Genomic DNA, 24,006 nt, shown 5'->3' with positions numbered 1-24,006 from the left:
GCGATACACTGGATCTGGTGCGAGGACCTTCCTGATACCGAGTCGGCGCCTTTGGGCGGCACCGAATGGATTTTTAAACGCTGCAGAAACATTGAATTGTCGGAGCCAGTGAAATTTCTGCTGGAGGGGTTCCTACGACACGATCCGGAAGACCGCCTTCTTCCTCTCCAAGCGACAGAGACTCCGCAGTTCGAAAACATCAAAGAAATGATTTCCTCTGTGTTGAATCAATACGACCAACAAGGTGAACCGAAACTATGGGGAAAGGGTGATTTGCCAACTTCGGGAACGACTCAAGGCGACGACGGCGTAGATGAAACGGAGGACACGAGGCTATAGGATCTCCGAGGGGAGGTTACCGCAGATTTTGGAATCGCCGGCGTCCGTTTTGCCGAAACCACCGTTTTTTCGTATGTGTTTTGAAACAGTGTAATGTATTTTCTGGCTGAGGCGATGCTGCAGACATAGTAGCAGTTGGCAGACGTGTTGAGAGGAGATGCGCGTGATCGCCTGCAAATGCTGCAGCTGCAGTCCTTGTGGTCAGCCGTCTTTTCCAGTGTGTGTAGCTTCGTCGACGGCGCAGTTGGAGGGGGGGAAGGGGAGATCGGAGGTTCTTTCGGGCACATCAGCGCCGTGCGTGGCCGAGGTCCGGCTTCGCCTCTGTGTAGTTTCCACCATGAGTGGCATTCACGAATGTGGATTCTGAACGCGTGCCACGCCGCTGCCCTTCTGGCGGTGCAGCCCCTAACACTGATTGATGCTTTTGGGGACACACAAGGCACACGGAATATCGAGTACGAAAGCGGAAATTATTGTAACGGTAAAGCATAACGGAGACCCGTGTTGCCCTTGTTGGAGCGGGTGTGCCTTGCTTGAAATGCGCACCTTCGCCTCGGAGTCTGCGTGCAGACAGATGGAGAAGTCGCGAGAGCAGCGCCAGCGGAGAGAAGCGTCAGCGGAGAGTAGCGTCAGCGGAGAGTAGCGCCAGCATCAGCGGAGAGTAGCGCCAGCGGAGAGTAGCGTCAGCGGAGAGTAGCGGTTCTTCGTGGTGAGGAGATCGGTAGCATGGCCGTGTATGTCGGGTCGGCTCCTGCCATTCACGGATGTATAGGAGGACAGATGGAAGTCACATGTAGTGGGGGAACAACGGAATGTAGTGTGGACTGGTGGCGAGTCGATGATGGGGGTTCGCGATAAGAGATGAGAGACTGTGCGTGTTGGCAGCGACGACCATGATGTTAGAGAGTTGGGCATCGGCTTCGACGACTTTGGGAAACCCAGTAGTAAGAAGGTCAAGAAGCATACTGCTGCGTAGAAGTGGAGCGGCAGATGGCGTGAACTGGCGGTAATACGAAGGCCAAAAGAATGATTGCGGCATCGGGCTCTGATGTCACCGTTTTGAGGTTTCTTGACGGTCATGCCCCGCACTTGGTATCTGTGGTTACGAAACTGTAGCGCAGAGCCGAGATGTGGTAAAAGCTAGAGCTAGCTGGAATTGCCGCGGTCGGGTCGTTTTAGGATAATGCTTGAGGCTCGAGAGTACGCGCACATGCCTTCTCAATTTTTGTCCGAAACAAACTCGGAGGCTTGTTTCGTTCAGCGCTACAAATGTGTTAGCTGCTAATAGGCGAGAATCCCTATGGTTGCTGGTAGTGGAACGAGATATGTCACGTGAGAGAGCTCCGGCATGTCGGCTCATTACTCCTATGTTACTGAACACGATTCAGTTAGGGACTATGGTTCACCGTCTGATGTAGTATGTGAGCTGGGTTAAGATCGTCTGGAGACAGGTGGTTCCCTATCTAACATTTGAGATCGTCGAAATACAATTTTGGTCCGTTGGTACAGAAGATCAAAGCTGACACTAATTAACTGAGTTAAATAATACATAGGGGAACTGTGGAAACATCAGTTTGTTTTTTTTGTATCACAAACGAAATCCAACACGTTTAGCTGTCATAGGCAGTAGGATATGGAAGGGGCGGTTTTCCAGGCACACTTGGTTGCAGACTGGTTCAGGGGCAGGTTGGCAGTAAGGCCATTTTGCCTTCGGGAGGAAATGGAGATTTGTTCCCCCTTCATATGGAGTTTTTTCAGGCATCCTGCTGGCCGAATTCACGAAGCCTTACTACTTGTAGTACAGCACTGGGAAAAGAAGAGACCACTCTGACTTGGTATCGCGGTATGATACTCATGCGCGGACTGCGATGTCAGTGGAAAGCAATGTATATTGGAGGTGTCGGGATTTTGGCGTCGCCAGGATCTGCTCTCGTGTTCATTTCTCACTCGACACCAATGCGGCGTATGACTGCGCTGTACTGATTGTGAATGTACAACAATCCGACGTGTGGTCTGCCTCCAGACACTCTTGTGTTGTAATCCTTGCTGAGCAGAACTGGGTAGTCATCAACGGCTCTGGTGGTCTCCCACCAGTTTCAAGTGTTTTTGTCATCTGCTGCATTTGATCCATTGCACTCGGTAGGAGTCACATCAGCAGACGATGGACACACAGTGCAAACAGTGCCGCACTTCCGCATGAGAGACACGCCCATGCAGGAGAGATGTGGATCTAGCCAAGCGGCCCAATATCGCATGGGGCGGCCAAGGTGGCTACGCGGCCTACAGCGACGGGCATCGGGCCGACGCGCTTCGCGTGGTGCCTTCTGGTTGGCTTAAGCTCTCGACGAGACGCAGGACGACTGCACACCCCGGCGCTAGACGGATGGTAGTGACAGTTTTGTTTCTCTACTTCAGAAACATGCCCCGCTAACTACGTATGTATTTTAACCTCTGAATATTTGTGTTTTTGTTGGTGACGGTTTTTCACCATGGAACAGTCTGCGTCTGTCGGACCGTCGTCCTGTCTTGTCCGGCTAGCTGGGGCATTGCTTGTCTTGGCACTTTGCCACGCACAGCGAGGCGCTGGCATTCTGCTGCCTCAGTCCTGGGATGACTCGGAAGCAGCTTTGAGTGTCAGTCCCGTGGGAGGTCTCATGGGTGAACATCGCACCGCTTCTGCTGAGCAAGCCAACTTTGTCGCAGAGGAGCAAGTGGAGGACAAGCGTGGGGGTTCATGGTTGCAGCAAGAAGAGGTCGAGCAAGTGCCATCCGAAGCACAAAACCAGACCGACGCAGAGCCCGGGACCCAGTCCTCCACACGTTTCGGAAGGTTACTCGCGCGCCTGCGTTGGCGAGGAAGGGGGAGAGGGGGATCAGCTGGTGCGGCACAAGAGCAGCAGAGGCGTCGAGTTCCTCTACGTACGAGGCTGCTTCAGCACTTGAAGCGTGGAGTAAGATTTCTCCGACACGACATACCGGCTGCCGCTGCACGATTGTACAGGCGACTGCGACCAGGCCAGCCACGTCTGTTTCCAGTTGACGAGGTGCCGTCGGATGTAGAGACGAATCCTATGTATTATCATGGCAGAGATAGCGGAGACGTCATACTTGAGGAACTGTTTAAACGTATTCCGGAAGCGGGGCAGCCAATCATCTACAGGGAAGCCTCGGCATACGATGATTTGGTCTCCAGGATGTTGTGGCGTAATCAGAAGCACTTTAGCGTCGTCTCGGAACTAGGCGAGCCTTCACGGACGCTGATAAGAGGGCGAATGCTCGGCAAAGGTCCATCGGCTATCGTGTTTGAAGCCACAGACCGAGAGACGGGAGAAACGCTCGCTGTGAGTGTTCCATATTTTACGGAGAAACCGTCTGCCATGGATATTGAAGGGCTGCGCGACGAGGTACTGTGCATCAACTTGTTTCCAAACATCAAAAACCCAAAGCAAGCTCAGACGTACATGAGATTGCTGGTTCCCACCGATATAGTGAGGGCCCGACTAACACGCCTGTCGCGCCGGGGCCTCGTAGGGCAGAGTCGCATTTGGATCGTGAACCGATACTTTTTGTATCCCCTGATGCAAACTAATCTTATCTCGCTTATAGAGGGCTTGTCGAGATCATCTGATGTAAACAGCAACCTCGCGATCCATGCTCGGCTGCAGCTCACTGTTCAGGTCATAAAACTGGCGGCCAGCCTGCACCACCACGGTGTCGTGCATGGAAATTTGCAAATGAGTAGTATCTTCATACAGAAGAACGGAGCCGTGTTCTTGGGTAAGTTGAGGTATATGGTGAAAGAAGGTGAATATTCGGAATTTACCTTCGGTCGAGGATTTGAGCCACCGGAAACCACTGACCCGTCAAGACAGGGCCGTTCTTATGATCCAAGGAAGCACAAGAGATATGCATTTGATGCATGGGCAGTGGGTTTGGCGATACACTGGATCTGGTGCGAGGACCTTCCTGATACCGAGTCGGCGCCTTTGGGCGGCACCGAATGGATTTTTAAACGCTGCAGAAACATTGAATTGTCGGAGCCAGTGAAATTTCTGCTGGAGGGGTTCCTACGACACGATCCGGAAGACCGCCTTCTTCCTCTCCAAGCGACAGAGACTCCGCAGTTCGAAAACATCAAAGAAATGATTTCCTCTGTGTTGAATCAATACGACCAACAAGGTGAACCGAAACTATGGGGAAAGGGTGATTTGCCAACTTCGGGAACGACTCAAGGCGACGACGGCGTAGATGAAACGGAGGACACGAGGCTATAGGATCTCCGAGGGGAGGTTACCGCAGATTTTGGAATCGCCGGCGTCCGTTTTGCCGAAACCACCGTTTTTTCGTATGTGTTTTGAAACAGTGTAATGTATTTTCTGGCTGAGGCGATGCTGCAGACATAGTAGCAGTTGGCAGACGTGTTGAGAGGAGATGCGCGTGATCGCCTGCAAATGCTGCAGCTGCAGTCCTTGTGGTCAGCCGTCTTTTCCAGTGTGTGTAGCTTCGTCGACGGCGCAGTTGGAGGGGGGGAAGGGGAGATCGGAGGTTCTTTCGGGCACATCAGCGCCGTGCGTGGCCGAGGTCCGGCTTCGCCTCTGTGTAGTTTCCACCATGAGTGGCATTCACGAATGTGGATTCTGAACGCGTGCCACGCCGCTGCCCTTCTGGCGGTGCAGCCCCTAACACTGATTGATGCTTTTGGGGACACACAAGGCACACGGAATATCGAGTACGAAAGCGGAAATTATTGTAACGGTAAAGCATAACGGAGACCCGTGTTGCCCTTGTTGGAGCGGGTGTGCCTTGCTTGAAATGCGCACCTTCGCCTCGGAGTCTGCGTGCAGACAGATGGAGAAGTCGCGAGAGCAGCGCCAGCGGAGAGAAGCGTCAGCGGAGAGTAGCGTCAGCGGAGAGTAGCGGTTCTTCGTGGTGAGGAGATCGGTAGCATGGCCGTGTATGTCGGGTCGGCTCCTGCCATTCACGGATGTAGAGGAGGACAGATGGAAGTCACATGTAGTGGGGGAACAACGGAATGTAGTGTGGACTGGTGGCGAGTCGATGATAGGGGTTCGCGATAAGAGATGAGAGACTGTGCGTGTTGGCAGCGACGACCATGATGTTAGAGAGTTGGGCATCGGCTTCGACGACTTTGGGAAACCCAGTAGTAAGAAGGTCAAGAAGCATACTGCTGCGTAGAAGTGGAGCGGCAGATGGCGTGAACTGGCGGTAATACGAAGGCCAAAAGAATGATTGCGGCATCGGGCTCTGATGTCACCGTTTTGAGGTTCCTTGACGGTCATGCCCCGCACTTGGTATCTGTGATTACGAAATTGTAGCTGAGACTCGAGTTGTGGTAAAAGATAGAGCTAGCTGGAATTGCCGCGGTCGGGTCGTTTTAGTATAATGCTTGAGGTTCGAGAGTGCGCGAACATGCCTTCTCAATTGATGTCCGAAACAAACTCGGAGGCTTGTTTCGTTCAGCGCTACAAATGTGTTGGCTGCTAATAGGCGAGAAGGCGAGAACGTCCGCGGAGAGAGAAGCAGCACTCTGAGAAACCCCGAGAGAGAACAGCAAGAGACGGAACGCGAGACGGTGCACAGACAGAAGTTGGGGGGGGTCGATATGCCTTACCGCAGCGACCGATCCGGTTCGAGAGCCAGGGCGTTGGAGACATCGATGAGAAGAGAAATGAAGTGGTTCAACGTGTTGAAGTAGTCACACCGTCGCTGTTTCATAATAAACTGCTGGAGTTCTTCTTCCATTTCCCGTCCGTCGCTTTCCCAGTCCGCACTCCCGTCGCCGCCTTCGTCTTCCCGGTCCCCCTGCGCTTCTTCCAGGCTGCGGCCGTTCGGTCCCGTCGCCTCCCGACCTGCCGGCGCGTCTCGATTCCTGTCCCCTGCGCCACTTGCCTCTTCCTCTGCGCCTTCACACCTCCCCCCGCTGCGCACCTTCTCTCGCGCCTCGCGTCGCGACACCGCGCCCGTGCTCGAAAAGGGCAGCAGCTGTAGCGTGGAGAGAGCGAGGGGATTCCCCAGCTTCCCGTAGACCGACGGCAACTTCACCTTCGCCCCTGACATCGTCGTCGGACCCGTCAAGTGGCGCAGGCTCTCGGGAATGCGCGGACGCAGAGCGCCCGAAGACAGCGTGGGCCGCCGCAGAGGCCCGCGGGCAAACCCCGCGGCTGAGGAAGGCGACACAGGACAGGCCGAGACAGGCAGCGAGGGAGCTGCCGTGCGCCGCGCAGACGCATCGGGAGACGGGAAAGACGATGCGGAATCTGACGATTGAGAGAGACGCGACGTAGCTGCAGCCTCTGAATCGACAGTCAGTGGAGGCGAGTGCTCGTCGCGCGAACTCGGACCACGGACAGACTCACACGTCTCGGACAAAGAGGAAGAATGCGGAGACGAAAGAGCACTGGAGGGCCTGCCTTCGTCCCTTTAGCTGGCTGTCGCCACCCTCTGAGTTTCACTGGGCGCCGCGGAGAGAGCACCCGGTAGGAGAGGCGACGAAGGCGCGGAGGAACAAGCCTTTGCGCTATGGGACTCGTGGAGCGCATGCTGATGTTGGCGGATCAGTTGCACGATGCGTCCTGAGCGAAAGCCAAAACAAAACGTTTTTCACGTGAAAGACCCCGTGACTGAGTTCACACACTGGCGCGTCTTGGCGCCTCTGGAGAACAAGGATATTTCATTTACCATTTGACTAACTGGCTGTAAACCTGTAGCGTTAAGGATTTCTGGAAAGTACCAGGATGCAAAAATAACTTCAATTTTGAATTCGGTCCTTCTGGCGTGGCCAAGGGCAGTTTTGGCGACGCGCGCCGTCACGTGCCCAAAGTCGCGAAGAAGCCGAAGAAAAAGACAGCATCGAGGAAAACAGGACCACGGGAATAGACCCACAGCAAGAGGGAAAAGGGGAAGCGGCGGAGGAAGCAGGAAAGAGGAGTCGAACACGGCAGCCCCCGGCAGGGAGAAGCAGCACTTGCCGACGCACATGGAGGGGGGACGGGGTAGAGACGAGGGCGGGGCAGACCTAGAAACGAGCGTCATGAGGAAAAAAGGATCAACGGAAGTGGAGCAAGTTGAAGGAGAGGCCAATGTGCAGGGCATGACGCAGCGGCTGTCCACCAGGTGGAAGAAACGATGAGGACCCGAGGAGCCTGTCTGTGCATCCTGCCCATGGCCTTTTCTTTCTTCCCTTCACTTGCGCTCTCTTCCCTTACATCCCCCCGCTCTCCTTTTTCCCACTTACGTCTTTTGAAAAGATCAACGGCGAACTCATTTTCGGAGTTGCGTCTTCTCTCCTCTCCTCGATCGCCATGTCCCTGTTCTTCCATCTCTTCCTTCCGACCCCATCCGCTTTGCTGTGTTCCTGCGCCGAGCGGTTTGCAATTCACAACGGCCATTTCCACCTCCTGCGTCATCTTCTGCGCCGGCTCTTCCAAACCTGAAAAAAAACGCAGCAGCCGCACCTGGAAAGAAGAGGTGTAGACTCGTGCTTTAGCTCTTTGGCTTTGCGTTTTAGGAAACGGAGCTGGGCGCCAACTGTGCGACATAGACACCAACGACAAAGCAGGGAAAGAAGGCATCGGACAAATACGGCTCCATCCATTCTGTCGTGTCTGCTCGTCAGAACTCGAGACTCTGGCGTCGCCGATTTTTCGCCGTTTCCGCGTCTCTCCCAGCCCCTCTCTGGCTCCGCACCTGCTACTTTGTCCTCCACCATTGACTGGTAGAGCCAAGACGCCATGAGAGCAAGGTGCATGCTTTTGCTCGCTTTGTCGAGGAGAAAGCGGTGAAGCGACGAGGTTTTGAAGCGGACCAGCGAGAGCTGGACGAGTTGCGGGAGGTAGAAGATGATGTCTTCGTCTGTTCGCTTCACGTACAGCAGATTCACCAAGTATTCGTGGACGCCCGGTTCCTGCCTGTGAAACAAGTAGTACATGTGGAAGTACGCGTCAAAGTAATCGGACTGAAAGAGCCGCAGAAGGCTGCCCTCGTCGCCCCTGCGCCCCAAACTCGAGCTGCTCGAGCTCAACACTCTGACCAAACTCGCAGACGACCCCAGGGAAGACGAAGACGACGAGGCAGACGAACGCGGGCGATCGTCTTTCGAAATCGTGGAGGCTTCGAGCGCAGTCTCCTGTGCAGTGCTCTTGGCGCCCTCAGATGCGAGATCTGTCCCTGCCCCTGTCTGCTGTTCGAGTCGTCCAGTCTCTCTGAGACCCAGCTGCGCTGGGTGCCTCGGGGCCGCTCGCCGAGGCAGGAAGCGAGGGTGGCGTGTCTTGTGGGGGACAGATTTCCGACGCGTTTGGATTCCCGTGCTCGGGAGAAGACGAAGGACGTGAAGGTTGCGGCGAAGAAACAGACGACCTCTGGGAATCCTCCGACGGAGAAGGCGCTCGGTCTGTCTCCCGAGACGCAAACCGAGCTGTCTGTTCTTCCTTCGTTTGGGTCGGCACGTGCTTCCACTCTGTGGCGTCGCGTCCGCCAGCGAGAGAAGTCCCGCTGATCTCGAAACCCTCCATTTTGCTGTTTGCCGACATCGAGGCACTTCCCGCGACACCCGGACCGGGTCTCGGGGGTCCCGTCGAGCTGCTGTCGCTCGTTTCCTCGACACGGACCGCGCTCGCGTGAAACGGTCTGAGAGGCTCTTGGCAGGGACACTGGGGCGGCGGCGTAGATGTGCTGGAAGAGGAATCGCCACGGGGGGCGTCGGAATCCGGAGAAGCTACGAGGAACGCCGCTGTTGCCTCTAAGACTCCGGCTGCGTCATCGTCGAGAATCGACAGGCTCGAGGAACTTGGACTCCCTGAGAGAGGAGAGGAGCCGCTCAGCGTGGAGTTGGGCGCTCCAGGGAACTCTTTCGCCGCACACGCCTCGGGCGACGCGCGAGGAAGCGAAGCGGGGGACGCAGGCTGGCGGCTACAGGAGAGCTCAGGAGAGAAGAGCGCTTCGTCGGAAGCGGCAGGAGGAAGGACGGGAGAAAAAGGAGAAGACGAAGACAGTATCACACGCTCTGTTGCTGTGGACGAGGATAGTGATGCCATGGTGTGGCTTCCCGCTGTGACAGAAGCCACTAGTGTGGAGGACAAAACACTCCCCCGCAGAAATCACAGAAGCAACTCCGTACCCATTGAACGAGAAGGTGGAAAAGAAAAACGTAACTCTCCGGAGATCCTGATGGACACCCCGACACCCTGCGACCCTGGACGGAGTCCAGGACGCCCTAGACGGAAACCTTCAACTGAACCTGGAAATCCTCGAGAACGATGCAAGAAGACAGACGAGATATCGACGAGGGATGAAAAAGAAGAGCGTTAAACGGGTGAACAGCAGCTTCGGGAGCAGCCGTGTGCGTCCGCGGTCTTCTAGTGCCGCGAGAAGCAGACACAGCAGTAGGCGGAAAAAACGCAGCAGTTCAAGGAGAACGAGTGAATTTTTTCGTCGTGTGTCATCAGACAAAAGCAGAAGTCGCCCTGAAAGAAAGGCGGCGAGAAACGAGAGAATTAGTCAAGGAAAGACAATACACGACAGTGCAGGCTGCTGAGGAAAAAGGGTTCGAATGTGAAAGGGAGGGGGCTGGAAGCAGCCCGCAGAAGAAAACAGAGCGACAAAAGAGTCGGCAGAGCCGCGAAACGGACATATGGCAAAAAGACAACGGACAGGACGACCGCAAAGAGACCCAGAAAGAACGCCAGACGCCGCCTTCCCACCCGACAAAAAACGCGTTGCTTCTAACGAACGGAAAGAACTTGTCGGAAACGAGCAACGCTCACTCAATCGAGGAGAACTAAATGACTGAGGAGGCAGCAAACGATGAAAAACGAGACGGACTCAACCAGCGAAAAAAAAACTGAAGAGCTTGGAGGCAGACGTCATGCTGGTGTGGTCTACCAAGCACAATAACGGTGAAGGAATCGCACTGAGTTAGCAGAAGACAGGGGATGACGTGCGAAACAAAGAAAGACACAGGAGAAACGAAGAGGGTCGTGCACGAGAAAAGACGGAGAACTCGCAAGCAAAACAACGACAACGGGCGAGAGGGACGGAGTCTCTGTGTTCCAGTAACTTACGAGCACACAACACATCGATTCCCCAGCTTTCATTCCTCTGTTGGAACGGCGACTAAAGGGCGAAGTCAGAATTTCCAAACACACAGCAGAGAAAAATGCAAAAAAGAAAGGCCGTCTGAACCAAGACGAGAGAGAGCTTCCCGAGGATTGAAACGAAAGAGAAAAAGCAACTGGACGACTTGAATATCGACATCTCCACCGACATTAAGACACGACTAGAAATTAGTATACATTAACTTTCCTGTTCAGAACATCGTCCGCTGTTTCTCCACGTTGCTCTCCCCTCCCTCTCCGGCCTCAAGTCGCGTTTTCACTACTCAGATTTCCCTTCTTCCCCCTAGTGTCGCGCGCGTCATCCCGGAGAAGAGTCGGTAGCAGCCACGAGAAAATGGCTTTTTCGGCTAGTGATCTGAAAAGCCAACGGGACAGTTTTAAGGATTAAGATGCCAACAAAGCAGGAACGAGAAAGGAGGCGAGGCAAAGACGGAAAAGTGGGAACGTGTGCAGTCCAAAGACGGAAAAGTGAGCTACAAAGGCACGGCACACAGCCTCCACAGAAGGGAATACTTTCCCTTCTGAATTTTAGTTACTTTCTCTGTACCACGACAGACACAAAGAGTACTCCCGCCGTTTCTACGAAGGCACTCAGGAGTCTGCTTTCTCGCGGCTCTCCGCTGTTCTTTTCTGAACGACCTTTGCTAAGCAGTAGTCGCCAAACGGCCACCAAGCTCTCTCCTCGGGCTACAGCCGCAAGCGCCCGCTCGGGCTTTCTCTGAACACAAGCCGATACACAGGTCACACCAGGGAGGCGTCACCGCATGGGGGCGAGGTATCAAACGCTAAAAAGCCAGTAACTAGCAGCCAACCAGGAGAGACAGACCTCCTGCTCGAACTCACTCCACTGGTTGGATCTCCACTTTTTACCAATCTACGTGTTAGACCCGCCCTTTACAGCGCTTTTTCCATTTTCCCAGCTTATCAACATGGAAGATTCGGCTCGTACCGTCAGGTCTAATTGTCTTGCCGGGCTAGCTGGGGCATTGCTTGTCTTGGCACTTTGCCACGCACAGCGAGGCGCTGGCATTCTGCTGCCTCAGTCCTGGGATGACTCGGAAGCAGCTTTGAGTGTCAGTCCCGTGGGAGGTCTCGTGGGTGAACATCGCACCGCTTCTGCTGAGCAAGCCAACTTTGTCGCAGAGGAGCAAGTGGAGGACAAGCGTGGGGGGTCATGGTTGGAGCAAGAAGAGGTCGAGCAAGTGCCATCCGAAGCAGACAATCAGACTGAGACCGAGACCCCGACCCAGCCCCCCACACGTTTCGGAAGGTTACTCGCGCGCCTGCGTTGGCGAGGAAGGCGGAGAGGAGGATCAGCTGGTGAGGAAGAAGAGGGTCAGCCGCGTCGAGTTCCTCTACGTACGAGGCTGCTTCAGCACTGGAGGCGTGGAGTAAGATTTTTCCGACACGACATACCGGCTGCCGCTGCACTATTGTACCGGCGATTGCGGCCAGTCCAGCCACGACCCGTTTTTACAGACGAAGAGCCCGAGGATGTCAAGACGAATCCGTTATATTTTCATGGCAGCGAGCGTGGAGACATCATCCTCCACAAGGCATTAGAAAGTATTCCCGGAATCCAAAACCAGGTCGGGACACGGCTAGACGTTGCTGTCGATGATATGGTATCCCAGAAGTTATGGGCTGAGGGTCAGGTTGTGACACTAGCTTCGGAGTTGGGCCAACCGGATAGGCAACTCGTAAGAGGACCACGTATCGACGCGGTTTCCGGAATAATTGTTTTTGAAGCGACAGACGTAGCGACACAAGAAAAGATTGGTGTAAAGGTTGGCACCACCAGTGAAAAGCCATCTAGACGGGTTATAGCTAAACTGAAGAACGAAGCATTGTGCACTGGTTTGTTTGCGAAGGTGAGGAACCCGATTCATGCTCAGAGGCTTCTAAGGTTTTTGGTCGCTGCCGATTTGATGAAGATCCCCGGGAAGCCGATATCTCAGGAGGCGTCCTCGGATTACGAGAGACGTTGGGTACTGAATTACTTGTTGCCGGTTCCTCAAACGCAAGCTCGAATCGAATACTTAATCTCAGCGTGCCAAGGATCTTCAGAACAACGCCACTTACTTTTCAATGTTCGATTGCAGATCTCTGTTCAGGCCATCAGACTGGTAGGTATCCTTCAAGACCAAGGCGTTGTGCATGGTATGATCACCCCAGATGCTTTTTCGGTGAAAAATGGTGGGAGCGTGCACCTTGGTGAATTTGACTCTCTGGTTAAAGCTGGAACGAAAGCAGAACCGATGACTAATTGGTACTTTGCAGCGCCTGAGGCTCGTGTGGTCCGCAGAGTACTCTTCCTTGGCCTTCCCAAAGTCAGGTACACGCACGCAATGGATGCTTGGAGTCTGGGAGCGACACTGTTCTGGATATGGTGCGGGAATTATCCACACACCGGTGAAGGGTCGACCTACAGCATCGAATACCTTTTTCAAACATGCCGACGGGTGCCGGAACCAGTTAAAACCCTCATTTACATGTTTCTCAACCCTTCGCCCACGCAACGCCTGCTCGCTTTGCAAGCGATGGATACTCCGCAGTTCCAAGAGATAGGAGAAATGATTTCCTCTGCACTGCGTCAGTACGACCAACCAGGTGAACCGCAACTATGAGCACACGGTGATTTGCCAACTTCGGGACCAACTCAAGGCGACGAAGGCGTAGCCGCAACGGACGGCACGACGCTGTAGGATCCCCGAGGAGAGGCCAACACAGCATTTGGAGTCACCGGCTTCTGTTTTGCCGAAACCACCGTTTTTTCGTATGTGTTTTGAAACAGTGTAATGTATTTTCTGGCTGAGACGGTGCTGCAGACAAAGCAGCAGTTGGCAGTCGTGTAGAGAGGAGATGCGCGTGATCGCCTGCAAATGCTGCAGCTGCAGTCCTTGTGGTCAGCCGTCTTTTCCAGTGTGTGTAGCTTCGTCGACGGCGCAGTTGGAGGGGGGGAAGGGGAGATCGGAGGTTCTTTCGGGCACATCAGCGCCGTGCGTGGCCGAGGTCCGGCTTCGCCTCTGTGTAGTTTCCACCATGAGTGGCATTCACGAATGTGGATTCTGAACGCGTGCCACGCCGCTGCCCCTCTGGCGGTGCAGCCCCTAACACTGATTGATGCTTTTGGGGACACACAAGGCACACGGAATATCGAGTACGAAAGCGGAAATTATTGTAACGGTAAAGCATAACGGAGACCCGTGTTGCCCTTGTTGGAGCGGGTGTGCCTTGCTTGAAATGCGCACCTTCGCCTCGGAGTCTGCGTGCAGACAGATGGAGAAGTCGCGAGAGCAGCGCCAGCGGAGAGAAGCGTCAGCGGAGAGTAGCGTCAGCGGAGAGTAGCGCCAGCGGAGAGTAGCGTCAGCGGAGAGTAGCGCCAGCGGAGAGTAGCGTCAGCGGAGAGTAGCGGTTCTTCGTGGTGAGGAGATCGGTAGCATGGCCGTGTATGTCGGGTCGGCTCCTGCCATTCACGGATGTATAGGAGGACAGATGGAAGTCACATGTAGTGGGGGAACAACGGAATGTAGTGTGGACTGGTGGCGAGTCGATGATGGGGGTTCGCGATAAGAGATGAGAGACTGTGCGTGTTGGCAGCGACGACCATGATGTTAGAGAGTTGGGCGTCGGCTTCGACGACTTTGGGAAACCCAGTAGTAAGAAGGTCAAGAAGCATACTGCTGCGTAGAAGTGGAGCGGCAGATGGCGTGAACTGGCGGTAATACGAAGGCCAAAAGAATGATTGCGGCATCGGGCTCTGATGTCACCGTTTTGAGGTTTCTTGACGGTCATGCCCCGCACTCGATATCTGTGATTACGAAATTGTAGCTGAGACTCGAGTTGTGGTAAAAGATAGAGCTAGCTGGAATTGCCGCGGTCGGGTCGTTTTAGTATAATGCTTGAGGTTCGAGAGTGCGCGAACATGCCTTCTCAATTGATGTCCGAAACAAACTCGGAGGCTTGTTTCGTTCAGCGCTACAAATGTGTTAGCTGCTAATAGGCGAGAATCCCTATGGTTGCTGGTAGTGGAACGAGATATGTCACGTGAGAGAGCTCCGGCATGTCGGCTCATTACTTCTATGTTACTGAACACGATTCAGTTAGGGACTATGGTTCACCGTCTGATGTAGTATGTGAGCTGGGTTAAGATCGTCTGGAGACAGGTGGTTCCCTATCTACCATTTGAGATTGTGGAAATGCAATTTAGGTCCGTTGGTACCGAAGATCAAAGCTGACACTAATTAACGGCGTTAAATAATACAGGGAGAAACTGTAGAAACATCAGTTTTTCTATCGCAAACGAAATCCTACACGTTTAGCTGTCATAAGCAGTAGGATATGGAAGGGGTGGTTTTCGAGGCACACGTGGTTGCAGACCGGTTCAGTGGCAGGTTGACAGTAAGGCCGTTTTGCGTTCGGGAGGAAATGGAGATTTGTTCACCCTTCATATGGAGTTTTTCAGGCATTCTGACCGCATGCCACGTCGCTGCCCTTCTGGCAGCGCAGCCCCTAACAGTGATTGATGCTTTTGGGGACACATCAGGCACATGGAATATCGGGTCTAAAAGCGGAAGTTGTTATAACGGTAAAGCAGAACAGAGACCCGTGGTGCCGTCGTTGGGCGGATGTGCTTGTTTTGAAGGACGCAGCTTTGTCTCGGAGCCGCCATGCAAATTGAGAACTGGTTAGAGCCGAATCAATGGAGGTTAGCCGTTCTTCGCGGTGAGAAGATTGGCAGCGTGTTCGCGTATGCCGGTTCTTCCCATCCACATATGTTTAGGACGACAGACGGCGGTCAACTGTAATGGGGGAGCAACGGATTGTCCTTTGCTGTCGTGTCCAGGTGGTGGCGGGGATTTGCGACTGGCGATGAGACCGTTCGTTTTGGCAGAGACCGCCAATGTGTTAGAGGAAAGCTTTTTGTTACATTTATTGAAGTGTCGAGTGGTTAGTGGATTATTAGTGGCGATTGACCGGGCCCGTCTTCGTGGTCAGCGACGTGCCGCTCGTACTGGGTGCATCTCTTGCGGATCCTTTTGGAAATGGTACTTGGCTGTAGTTGGGAACCACCCTCTATGAGGTGCGGAGGCAGGCCACTGGGGGTCTTCTGGCCCGACGAACGACGCACTCAAGGCAACAATGTGCTGTGACTTGTGTGTGTGGGTAGTTCTGGTCCAGGTATCACCTCAGTCAACGAAGCGATAATACGAGTAGGGATATCTACACACACCCACACAGATATCCCTAGTTACAGATATCGACCGGCGTCTTGTTTGGGGCAATCATGTGACGGAAAAAGGCAGCTTTCCTTCTCAGTTTCTTTAGGTAGTGTTACACTGACCTCGGTCTCTTTGTTGTATCAAAAAGCGCTGCCAACATCTTGCGGGGAGTCGACTTCATACGTGTCCCGGTAGGAGACAAGGATACGGTCGGTCCTTTTGTGCGTAGGACCAAACTTTTCGTTCCCGGTCCAAAAGAAAATATGGAGTAAAGACTGCATGTGCTGCTCCAATTCCATCGACACCGTTGACAAAGGAGAGGACTCGATTTCGGTCTCTACACGAGAATGACTGACCAGATATAGGATGCACGGAGCTGGTCTGTTTGCTGCTGTAGGTCACTCTCTACATTTCGTGCTGGATGACCTGAGACCCCGACCGTTCTTCCACACCCGTGCTAGATTCAGCCATCACCCACTTAATGCAATTGACGCAGTAGTACATAGCATATACATACAGAATGTGAGGTATTTTTTCAACACAGTATACAGAGACAGTGTTGTACCCGCAGTATCACAAAAAGCTCACCAAGGTTTTGCTGCCAGCGTCACCAACTTCGCTGGCCTTAACCGGCGATATCCTGTTTCGGCTTTTGACTACTTTCGATCATATGCGCACGCTGGTCCTCTGCGGAAGAGGAAAAGGAAGTTTGGAATAAAAATCAACTGAACAGGATACTGTACGCCGCCCTCATTAGGGGAACACGACGGCATGCTTCCCCATGTGCAGCTCGAAACACGTTGAACAATCGCTGGTGGGCCAGGTAATCGGTTCAAAAATCACAGTATATCTCACGACCGGTCTAGCTGAAGACTACACCGTTCCAACGCAGTCACGAAAGACAAGGGTACCTGGTAAAAAAACATACATGCACGTACACTCTCAAGGGCAACATGAGAGGGAGAATAAGGAAGAAAGGGGATGAAGAAGAAGGCAAGTATCTCAAAGATGCAAGAAAATTCACAGCGACACAAGAAATACAACAACATGAAAAACAAAGAGGAGAAGAACGGCGTCACTGGAGTAAAAGCCCCTTACTGAAAAAGAGGCAAAGACACAGCAGTGCAGACCCGCAGACAAAGACAAACGAAGACAAGGAACTCGCACGCGAAGGTTAATTTCTCTCCCTTTGGATAACTTCCTGCAATACAACAGCGGTAGAAGAAGAGGGCGCGCCAGCACTAGCGAGGATTTCCCACACACGACTGCCTGAGAAGGCGAGAAGCACAGACGACCTTTGAAAGGGTGCGTGAGGGGCCACGCCGGCTGGACCCATAGAACAAGAAAACCAATAAAATGACTGAAACCTTTTTTTTTCTCTTTGGAGGAGAGACGAAGCCGGTTTTGTCTGTTCCTCGATCCTCTTCACTTCATTCTCCATCGTCACTTGTTCCTTGCTTCCACCTGGGCTCCTTATCACCTCTCTTATTTTCTCTCTCTCACCTTCTCGCCCCACTGGCTCCAGGTCACGCATATCGTTACGTAACGACGGTGGGTCCCTAACCTGCCCCTCCGAGGAATGGAGAATGCGAGAAAAGGGAGAGAGAGAGGTGCACGATTCTCTGTTTTCTTGTCCCCTGTTCAATCGTCTGGTTTCATTTGTAGACTCAGAATAGGGGAGGAGAAGAGAGGAGGGGTTATTTTGAGCCGCTCTAGATGAAAATTTGTGCGCTAAATTGCAGGGATAGTGATGGGAGGCGAATGAAGAAGAAACGAGGGGAGGACCAAGAGAAGAGAAAGAAGAGAGGGAGGAAAACGGAGGAGGCGAGAAAGACACAGGCGTGAAACATACCCAGTGAAATGCAGTTTCCCCGTAGGCGGCGAGGTTCTTGGGAATTGCCTGGGAGAAGAGAAACATAGCGGGGAGGAACAGAGAGAAGAGAGTGGAAGCCCACACGAGGAAAAGGAGGAAGTGAAGGCTCATTACAAGGTGGAGGGCAAGATGAAAAGCCAAGTATTTTCTCCAGCAACATAGAAATGAACGGAATACAACACAGATGCAGTCGCCGCTGTAGCACTACACTTTTCCTGACACTGAAACCCGGATTGATGGCAACAGACTACAAGGAAAAAACACAGCCAGAGACGAGGCATGGACACACAGAAAGGGAGAGCAACAACACGAGTAGGGGGAGGCGCAAAAAGAATGACCTACATTCGTACATTCGTCTGCATTCCTGAAGAACGGTGAGAGACGTCACGCACCCCTGTGTTTACCTCTATTCTCGCGGAATTGGCGCCTTCGACAGGGATTTCAAGAAGCGCCACAACAGCGTGGAGCGCCAAAAACACCTGTTGTCTCTCATTCTTTCTCTCTCTCGCTTCTTTTCCATCCTCTGACCCCTCAGATGTCAACAAAGGCTCCCTGGTTCTCGCGCCCTTACTCTCCCTGCTCACGTTTTGTCTGGCCAAAGGACTGCACCAAGAAGAGGCCGCAACCCTTACTCTGCCGTGTTTCAAGAGTCTCCGCAGGAGACCGGGTGGAAGACGCTGAGGAGAAGAAGAGCTTTTTGAGGGGTTGAGAAGCCCACGACATGCATGTCTTGAGTTACTTTCCCCGCATACCGACGACGGTATTCCTTCATCGTCTGTGAGTGCGATAGCGTTTTCCCTTTGTTTTCTGCTGTGCACCGTCGCCTCCGCGCTTCCCTCTAAGTGGTTCGTGGCATTCGTGTGAGTGGTCCTGGTTCTTCTACCTCTACTGCACTGTCCAGTAGGAAAGCTGCTGGGGGGGGGCGGATCAAGAACAGACGCACCCATCCTTTGTTCCCTCTCATCGTCTTCTTCATCGGTAACAACGGATACCGGTGTGTCTCTTGCATGCGATACGCAGCTCCAGAACGGGAACTGAAAGAAAGAAAAGGAACTCCATTGAGCAGGAGACAAATTCTCTGCATGTTCGCTCCGTTCACGCAATGGGACACTCCTCGCGGCATTGGAGCTGTGCGTCGAGTCCGTATCGATCACTACGCGTCTTTCTTTCTGTCTCCATGCCTCCTCTCTGTCTCTGTTGACGCTTCCCGCACCTCCGGTGTCGCTCATTCTTCTCTGCGGCACTGAGTTCTGTTCCGGATGCCAGCCAGGCACGGATGCCCCGTTTTGCAGCTCTTGGCGGGCGGCGACCGCGGTTGGCGGGGTATCAGCCTCTCGGCAGACGTGTTCTGCCAAGGATGGCGAAGCTCGAACTTGTGGCAAGGCCATCTCAAGCGGAGAATTTGGTGCAGTCGCCTTGGGCGGCACAGTTTTTTCTGCAAAGCATAAAACACGAGAATCGATGCATACATCCAGGAGGCCCTGAGCTGTTCATATGCCTCACGAGACCATCTGGAGTTGACACGCAGTTCCGGTACAATGACACGACATGGCAAATACACAAGTCTGCTGCCATGCATTCTGGTCTGGTGCCACCAGGCCACCGCCAAGACCGCTCACAGTTCAGTCAAGGCGGCGGGGGATCTCACCTGCTGTGTTATCTCGGGCTTGCCCCTGCCCGTTTCGAGTCCGCCTGCTCCGGCAAGTACCATCAACTATGAAAACGTGGAAGTCCCCAGCTTCGCGTGCTTCCTCTTCTCTCCACTCTTCCTCACTTGCAAATGGAGAGCGGAGACAGCCTGGGTGGGCCCCCTGTCCTCCCCTTTTCTGTCGAGAAGAAACCTCAAAGTCTTCCCGCAGTTGCCAGTACACAGCCATCGGGGCAGTGAGGCCAGTGCATTCTTCGTAGAGCAGTTGACGCCTTCTCCAGTGCCAGCGCATCTCTTCCTTCTCTGCCTGTTCTCCCTTTTCCCGGCTCTTCTCCAGGTCCCGCGTATGATCCGGCGACTCAGAGTGTCTCTGACCGTCGCAATTAGCGAATGAACTCTTTCCTTTTCCACCTTGTTTTCCTGATTCTTTCTCTCCCCCGTTTCCATCCTCTTGGCCATTCCTTTTCAATCGCCTTCTCTGGCGTTTCTCTTTGGCTTCATCGTTTCGGCCACCAGGGCGCCTCGAACCGTGCGCCGGTGTGTGAAGGTATCGTCCCCCCAGGTGTCTGGCTACAGTGCGTCGAACAGAGCGATTGATAGGAGGAGGGTACACGCAGGTGAAGAAGGAACTGTGCTCCATTCGCTCCTCCTCTCCTTCTGTGCCCAGCTGTGTCTTACTCTTGACAGGGCAAAGGGGCACAGCAGGAGGACGTGAAGGCAGAGAACACGAAGCGAGATGTGAAAAAGAGTGAAATTCGGATCCGTTAAGGGGAGCAAGAAACGGAAAGACGGGGATGGGCCCATGTCGGAACTGCCGTGAGCGGCTCAGGTTGGCGGCTATTTTGTGAACGAAACCGCGATGAGCAACCGCCATAGCAAAGTGCCCACACATCCAGTCCAGCTGCGGAACGCCCAAAGCAGCAGTCGTTTTGCTCTCCCTCTCTCCCCGTGGCGAAGGCTCTGTCAAGACCGGAGAAAGGCTGGGGTAGGACGCTAGGTCTTCGAAAGCAGCTGAATGCTGGCTGGCTGGGGCTGAAAGTTGGGAGAAAGCGTGAACAGAGGGGGATGGCCCCTCATTCCCATCAGACTCTTTCTTGCTGCCGTCTCGCCCAGCCGCCTGTGAAGAAGTGTCCACTTTCGCTACAGCTGAAGGCATGCCGCGAGCACTGCTGCCTTTTGTCTCTCTTTCGCCTTCGTTGGCTTCAGACGCGTCGGAGAATTCCATCTCGAGGGAAAGGGAAAGGGCAGATCCGGAGGAAAAGGAAACAAAGGAGAAGCCCTGCCGCTCGGGCGCATGCGTGAGCGGCGAAGAAGGGGTCCGAAGCTCCGCCCGGAGTGAATACGTTACGTCAGAACTCTGCTGGCTCGCATGTGGAGCAGCGGCCTTTCCTCCAGCCGCCTCCTCCAGGATTGTCTCGTCCAGGGCCAGAGAACTGACAGGAGAACGAACGTGAGGCGGTGCGGACGGGGAAGCGACCGCACAGCTCGTGTCAACGCAATATTCGAAAAGCGTTTTTCGGTTTACTGCTCGATGTGTTGTCTCTGCGCCTCTGCCACTCGTACCAAACAGCCACTCGTTTCCCGTGATTTCCGTGTCTTCTTCGTATTCATACTCGACCACTCGATTGATGCCCTGAAACGAGTGTCTGCTCCTCGTTTCCTTTTCCTGAGGAGTAACGTCACTCTCCGGGGGCCCACAGAACCCCAGATCTGAAGGCGAGGACACCCAGATACTTTCCGTCTTGACTTGTTTGTTTCGTTCGTCCGTAGCGCGTTTCGTTTCTGCAAACTCTTCCTTTGCACCATGTTTTCTCGCAACATGCGATTCTTGCTCTAGGCTCTTCATCTGCTGGTCTTCCCACGCCTCGATGCACGTCTGGCCAGGCAAAAAGGCTGGACACGACGCACCCGTGAAGAGGAAAAGAAGACCCGCGTTGAGAAGGCCTTCCAGGAAGAGGCGTGGGGCGAGGTAGTGCGTCTCCGCCCGGAAGTGCTGGAGAACGAAGAGCACGACACACGGCAGGGAGCAGAAAGAGAGTTGGGTCCGAGAAGCTGAAGTCGAGTTCTCTGGGACAAACGTAGTTCTCACTTCATGGATCCCCTCAGAAATTTCTGAAGAACGGCAAGGAAGCGAAAGTGAGCTGGAGCCTTGTAGGGGGCAAGACCACCGACGCTTTGCAAGAGCTTGCCAGCCGAAGAGAACTTGAGCTACCGGCGAAGCCACAGGGAGAGAAACCGGAAGGAAAAGTTGAGAAGAGACTCCCTGCTGTGCACGGGCATAGGCCTCTCCTTGGTGGGTCCTGTTGAGGTCGAACTGGGAGACGGACGGGCGCGTTGATCGGCTCTCCGTTTTTTTTTGGTCTTGGAGAAGCTTGGTAGAGGACGGCGCGCACCATCCAGGACACACAGCGTCTTGGCGAGTCGGTTGTTCACTGACGGATAAGAGTCGACGTTTACTGCCTTCCAGCGGAAACCGGGTGACCCGTCCTTCCTTTTCGGGGACACGTGTCAGGCTGCCTGAGTTCCACGGCGTCGCTGCCTGGTTTGCTCCGACGGCGCCGCCTGCAGACGCCGCACCGTGGTCGAGTCGAACAGCCGAAGGAAGACTGGAGGGCTGGTTTTCTTTCGTGATTTTTCGATCCACAGCGGGTGGAGAGCAATCCGAACGACAAGAGGGATGAGACAAATCGGGTTCAAGCTGGACCCAAAAAGGTGTGTCCAAACATCTCTCCTGTTTTTTCTCCCCGGTGGAGTGGGAAGAGAAGCAAAAAGGACCCCTCGAGACATCTGCCGTTCTCGCCTTCTGACAAGGCGACTGTGGCAGTGGTCTGCCCGATGGAGGGAGAAACGGTTTCTCGTCACGGCCTTCACAGTCTCGCGTACGCTCGCCGCGTCTAGATTCACAACAGGAGTGAAATGTGGCGAGACCCTCTCTGTGTTTCGTTCCCTTGGCCAGCTCGTCGTCACTCCGCACGCGCTGCTGGAGCAAGTAGAGCGTGTGAAGCAGAACGACTGTGGGACTGTGATTGATCAGACACCGCGTCCCTCTGCGGTCACTGTGGGGAAGGGGAGGCAAGGCCGAAGAGGAAATTTCAGGGGCGAGGAGAAGAAGAAGACGAAGGGGGGCGGCCTGTGAAGGCCAGCCCGGGGAGTTGCGAAACACATTGGACGAAGAAGGGGTGCCCACCCTGTCCGAATCGTGGGAAAACGAGCACCAACAACCCGTGTCTCGGTGGCCGGACGCCCGAGACCAGGTAGAGGCGTTGTTCGTTTCTCGCGCGGGGTTTCTTTCAGGTTCAAGATCGCGGTCCTCGTTCATGTCCATGACCTTTACGCAGGGCTCAAAAACAGCTCGAGACAGAAAATCGCCCTCGGAACGATCCTTCGCGAACCTTTTTGTTTCCTTCGAAACAGAAGACGCCGGAAGAGAAGTGGAGCGAATAGAGCGTGGCCTGGAGGAACGCGACAACGCCTCAGAGTCCACGGGACGTGCTGACCCCCGCCACGAACACGTGTCGTTCTTGGCACTTGATGGAAAATAGCATCCGAACAAAGCTGTTCTTCTCGCAACGCAAGGCACAGACTTGGCCCGTTCGCGGCTCTGGATCGCTTCCCAGACCTTCGGTCTTTGGTGAGCGCTTCCCGGCTCACCAGAGTTTCCAGCGAAAACCCCCGATTGCCCAATCAAAGCCTCTGCCTCTTCCAAAACTGGCGTCCTCGTGCTGTCGACTTTGATGTCTTCAGATGAGATGTCCTCTGTCCGTTTCCGTGGTTCGTCCGCCGAGGACACGCACACCTGAGTGGCAAGGGGACGCCCATCACTGCATGTCCCTTGACAGCGCCGGGGAGATCGGAAACGAGCGGATGGATTTAACTCGGCAAGAGAAGAAGACACGGCGAAGAGAGTGAACGGTTGCCGCACGGGAGGACCCGAAGCTCTTTTGCAGGTTTGCGCCTGTGGGCGACGCCAGGGTTTACCCTTCGACTCTGCGGTGGAACCGCTTAGAGAATTCTCCCCGTCCCCTCGGCGCGGTTCTGCTCCCCCACAATTCTCCGTGCACGAGAAAGGCGGAGGCAGCTGTTCGCCGCCGCCTCGGAGATTGTTGCGTTCCTCCAACCCTCCAGTTCGGCGTCGCTGTGCCAAAATGGCCAGACGGGCAAGCTGCCACTCGGCAAGCTGTTTCCCCGCCGCTACCGCAGCCTCAAAAGGCTCCGTGGAATCTTCCTGAAACGACGAACTCGTCGCCCCCATGATCTCAACACAGTAGGGGGGACAGGAAGACTACCTCACTTGACAGACGCCTCGCCCTTCTTCAGGTGATAAGCATGGTCCAGAAACGGGCAAAAGACAGCTACCTCGAGGGGAGAAATTGACCATGAGGGGTCGGCCTCCGTCTTTGTAGGCGTGGAAACCGGCACATGAGCACGTTTCCTTTTAATGTTTTTTGGCGCTTCTATTCTTCTGAGCACGCATTCCCGTCCCTCGAGAAAATCGTTGTCACAGAAGAGCCTTCTACGTTTGTTGCCCCTCGTAGAGCGAAGGCACCACCACAGCCGGCATCCCTTTCATACAGAGATCCTGACACCGAAGGAATTCCGCCTGGTTACACCAAGAGAGAACACAAAGAGATGGACACGCCGATTCCACGACGGCGGTTGAGTGCCGCTGGCAGTTGTGGGTGAACCACGCCTTCTCAGTGACAGAGAGGGGACGGCGAACAACGCACCCGTCGCCCATCTACCACGGGCTTTCCGAGAGTCGAGGCGCACATGCAAACACACACGCAGTGG

General features: G+C 54.3%; 4 protein-coding genes across 4 annotated transcripts; 2 read left to right on the top strand and 2 right to left on the bottom strand.

Annotated features, from left to right (window-relative positions):
• Positions 1-2,828: 2,828 nt before the first annotated feature.
• On the top strand, positions 2,829-4,613 carry NCLIV_001970 (uncharacterized protein; the record flags this gene model as incomplete). The annotated part of the gene is made up of 1 exon (XM_003879695.1): positions 2,829-4,613. One exon carries the CDS (start codon positions 2,829-2,831, stop codon positions 4,611-4,613), a length of 1,785 nt encoding a protein of 594 aa, XP_003879744.1.
• A 1,354-nt stretch (positions 4,614-5,967) lies between these two features.
• NCLIV_001960 (phosphatidylinositol 4-kinase, related) lies at positions 5,968-9,392 on the bottom strand (the record flags this gene model as incomplete). Its single annotated transcript, XM_003879694.1, has 4 exons — positions 5,968-6,521; positions 7,595-7,789; positions 8,047-8,384; positions 8,770-9,392. 4 exons carry the CDS (start codon positions 9,390-9,392, stop codon positions 5,968-5,970), a joined length of 1,710 nt encoding a protein of 569 aa, XP_003879743.1.
• Positions 9,393-11,401: 2,009 nt separating this feature from the next.
• Positions 11,402-13,099, top strand: NCLIV_001950 (uncharacterized protein; the record flags this gene model as incomplete). Its single annotated transcript, XM_003879693.1, has 1 exon — positions 11,402-13,099. The coding sequence occupies one exon, from the start codon at positions 11,402-11,404 to the stop codon at positions 13,097-13,099; it is 1,698 nt and encodes a 565-aa protein (XP_003879742.1).
• A 6,090-nt stretch (positions 13,100-19,189) lies between these two features.
• Positions 19,190-23,467, bottom strand: NCLIV_001940 (conserved hypothetical protein; the record flags this gene model as incomplete). Its single annotated transcript, XM_003879692.1, has 1 exon — positions 19,190-23,467. The coding sequence occupies one exon, from the start codon at positions 23,465-23,467 to the stop codon at positions 19,190-19,192; it is 4,278 nt and encodes a 1,425-aa protein (XP_003879741.1).
• Positions 23,468-24,006: the final 539 nt, after the last annotated feature.

This window comes from Neospora caninum, chromosome Ia (assembly GCF_000208865.1).
Source record: "Neospora caninum Liverpool complete genome, chromosome Ia".
Lineage (NCBI taxonomy): Eukaryota > Apicomplexa > Conoidasida > Eucoccidiorida > Sarcocystidae > Neospora > Neospora caninum.
This window is presented reverse-complemented; position numbering and strand designations above follow the sequence as displayed.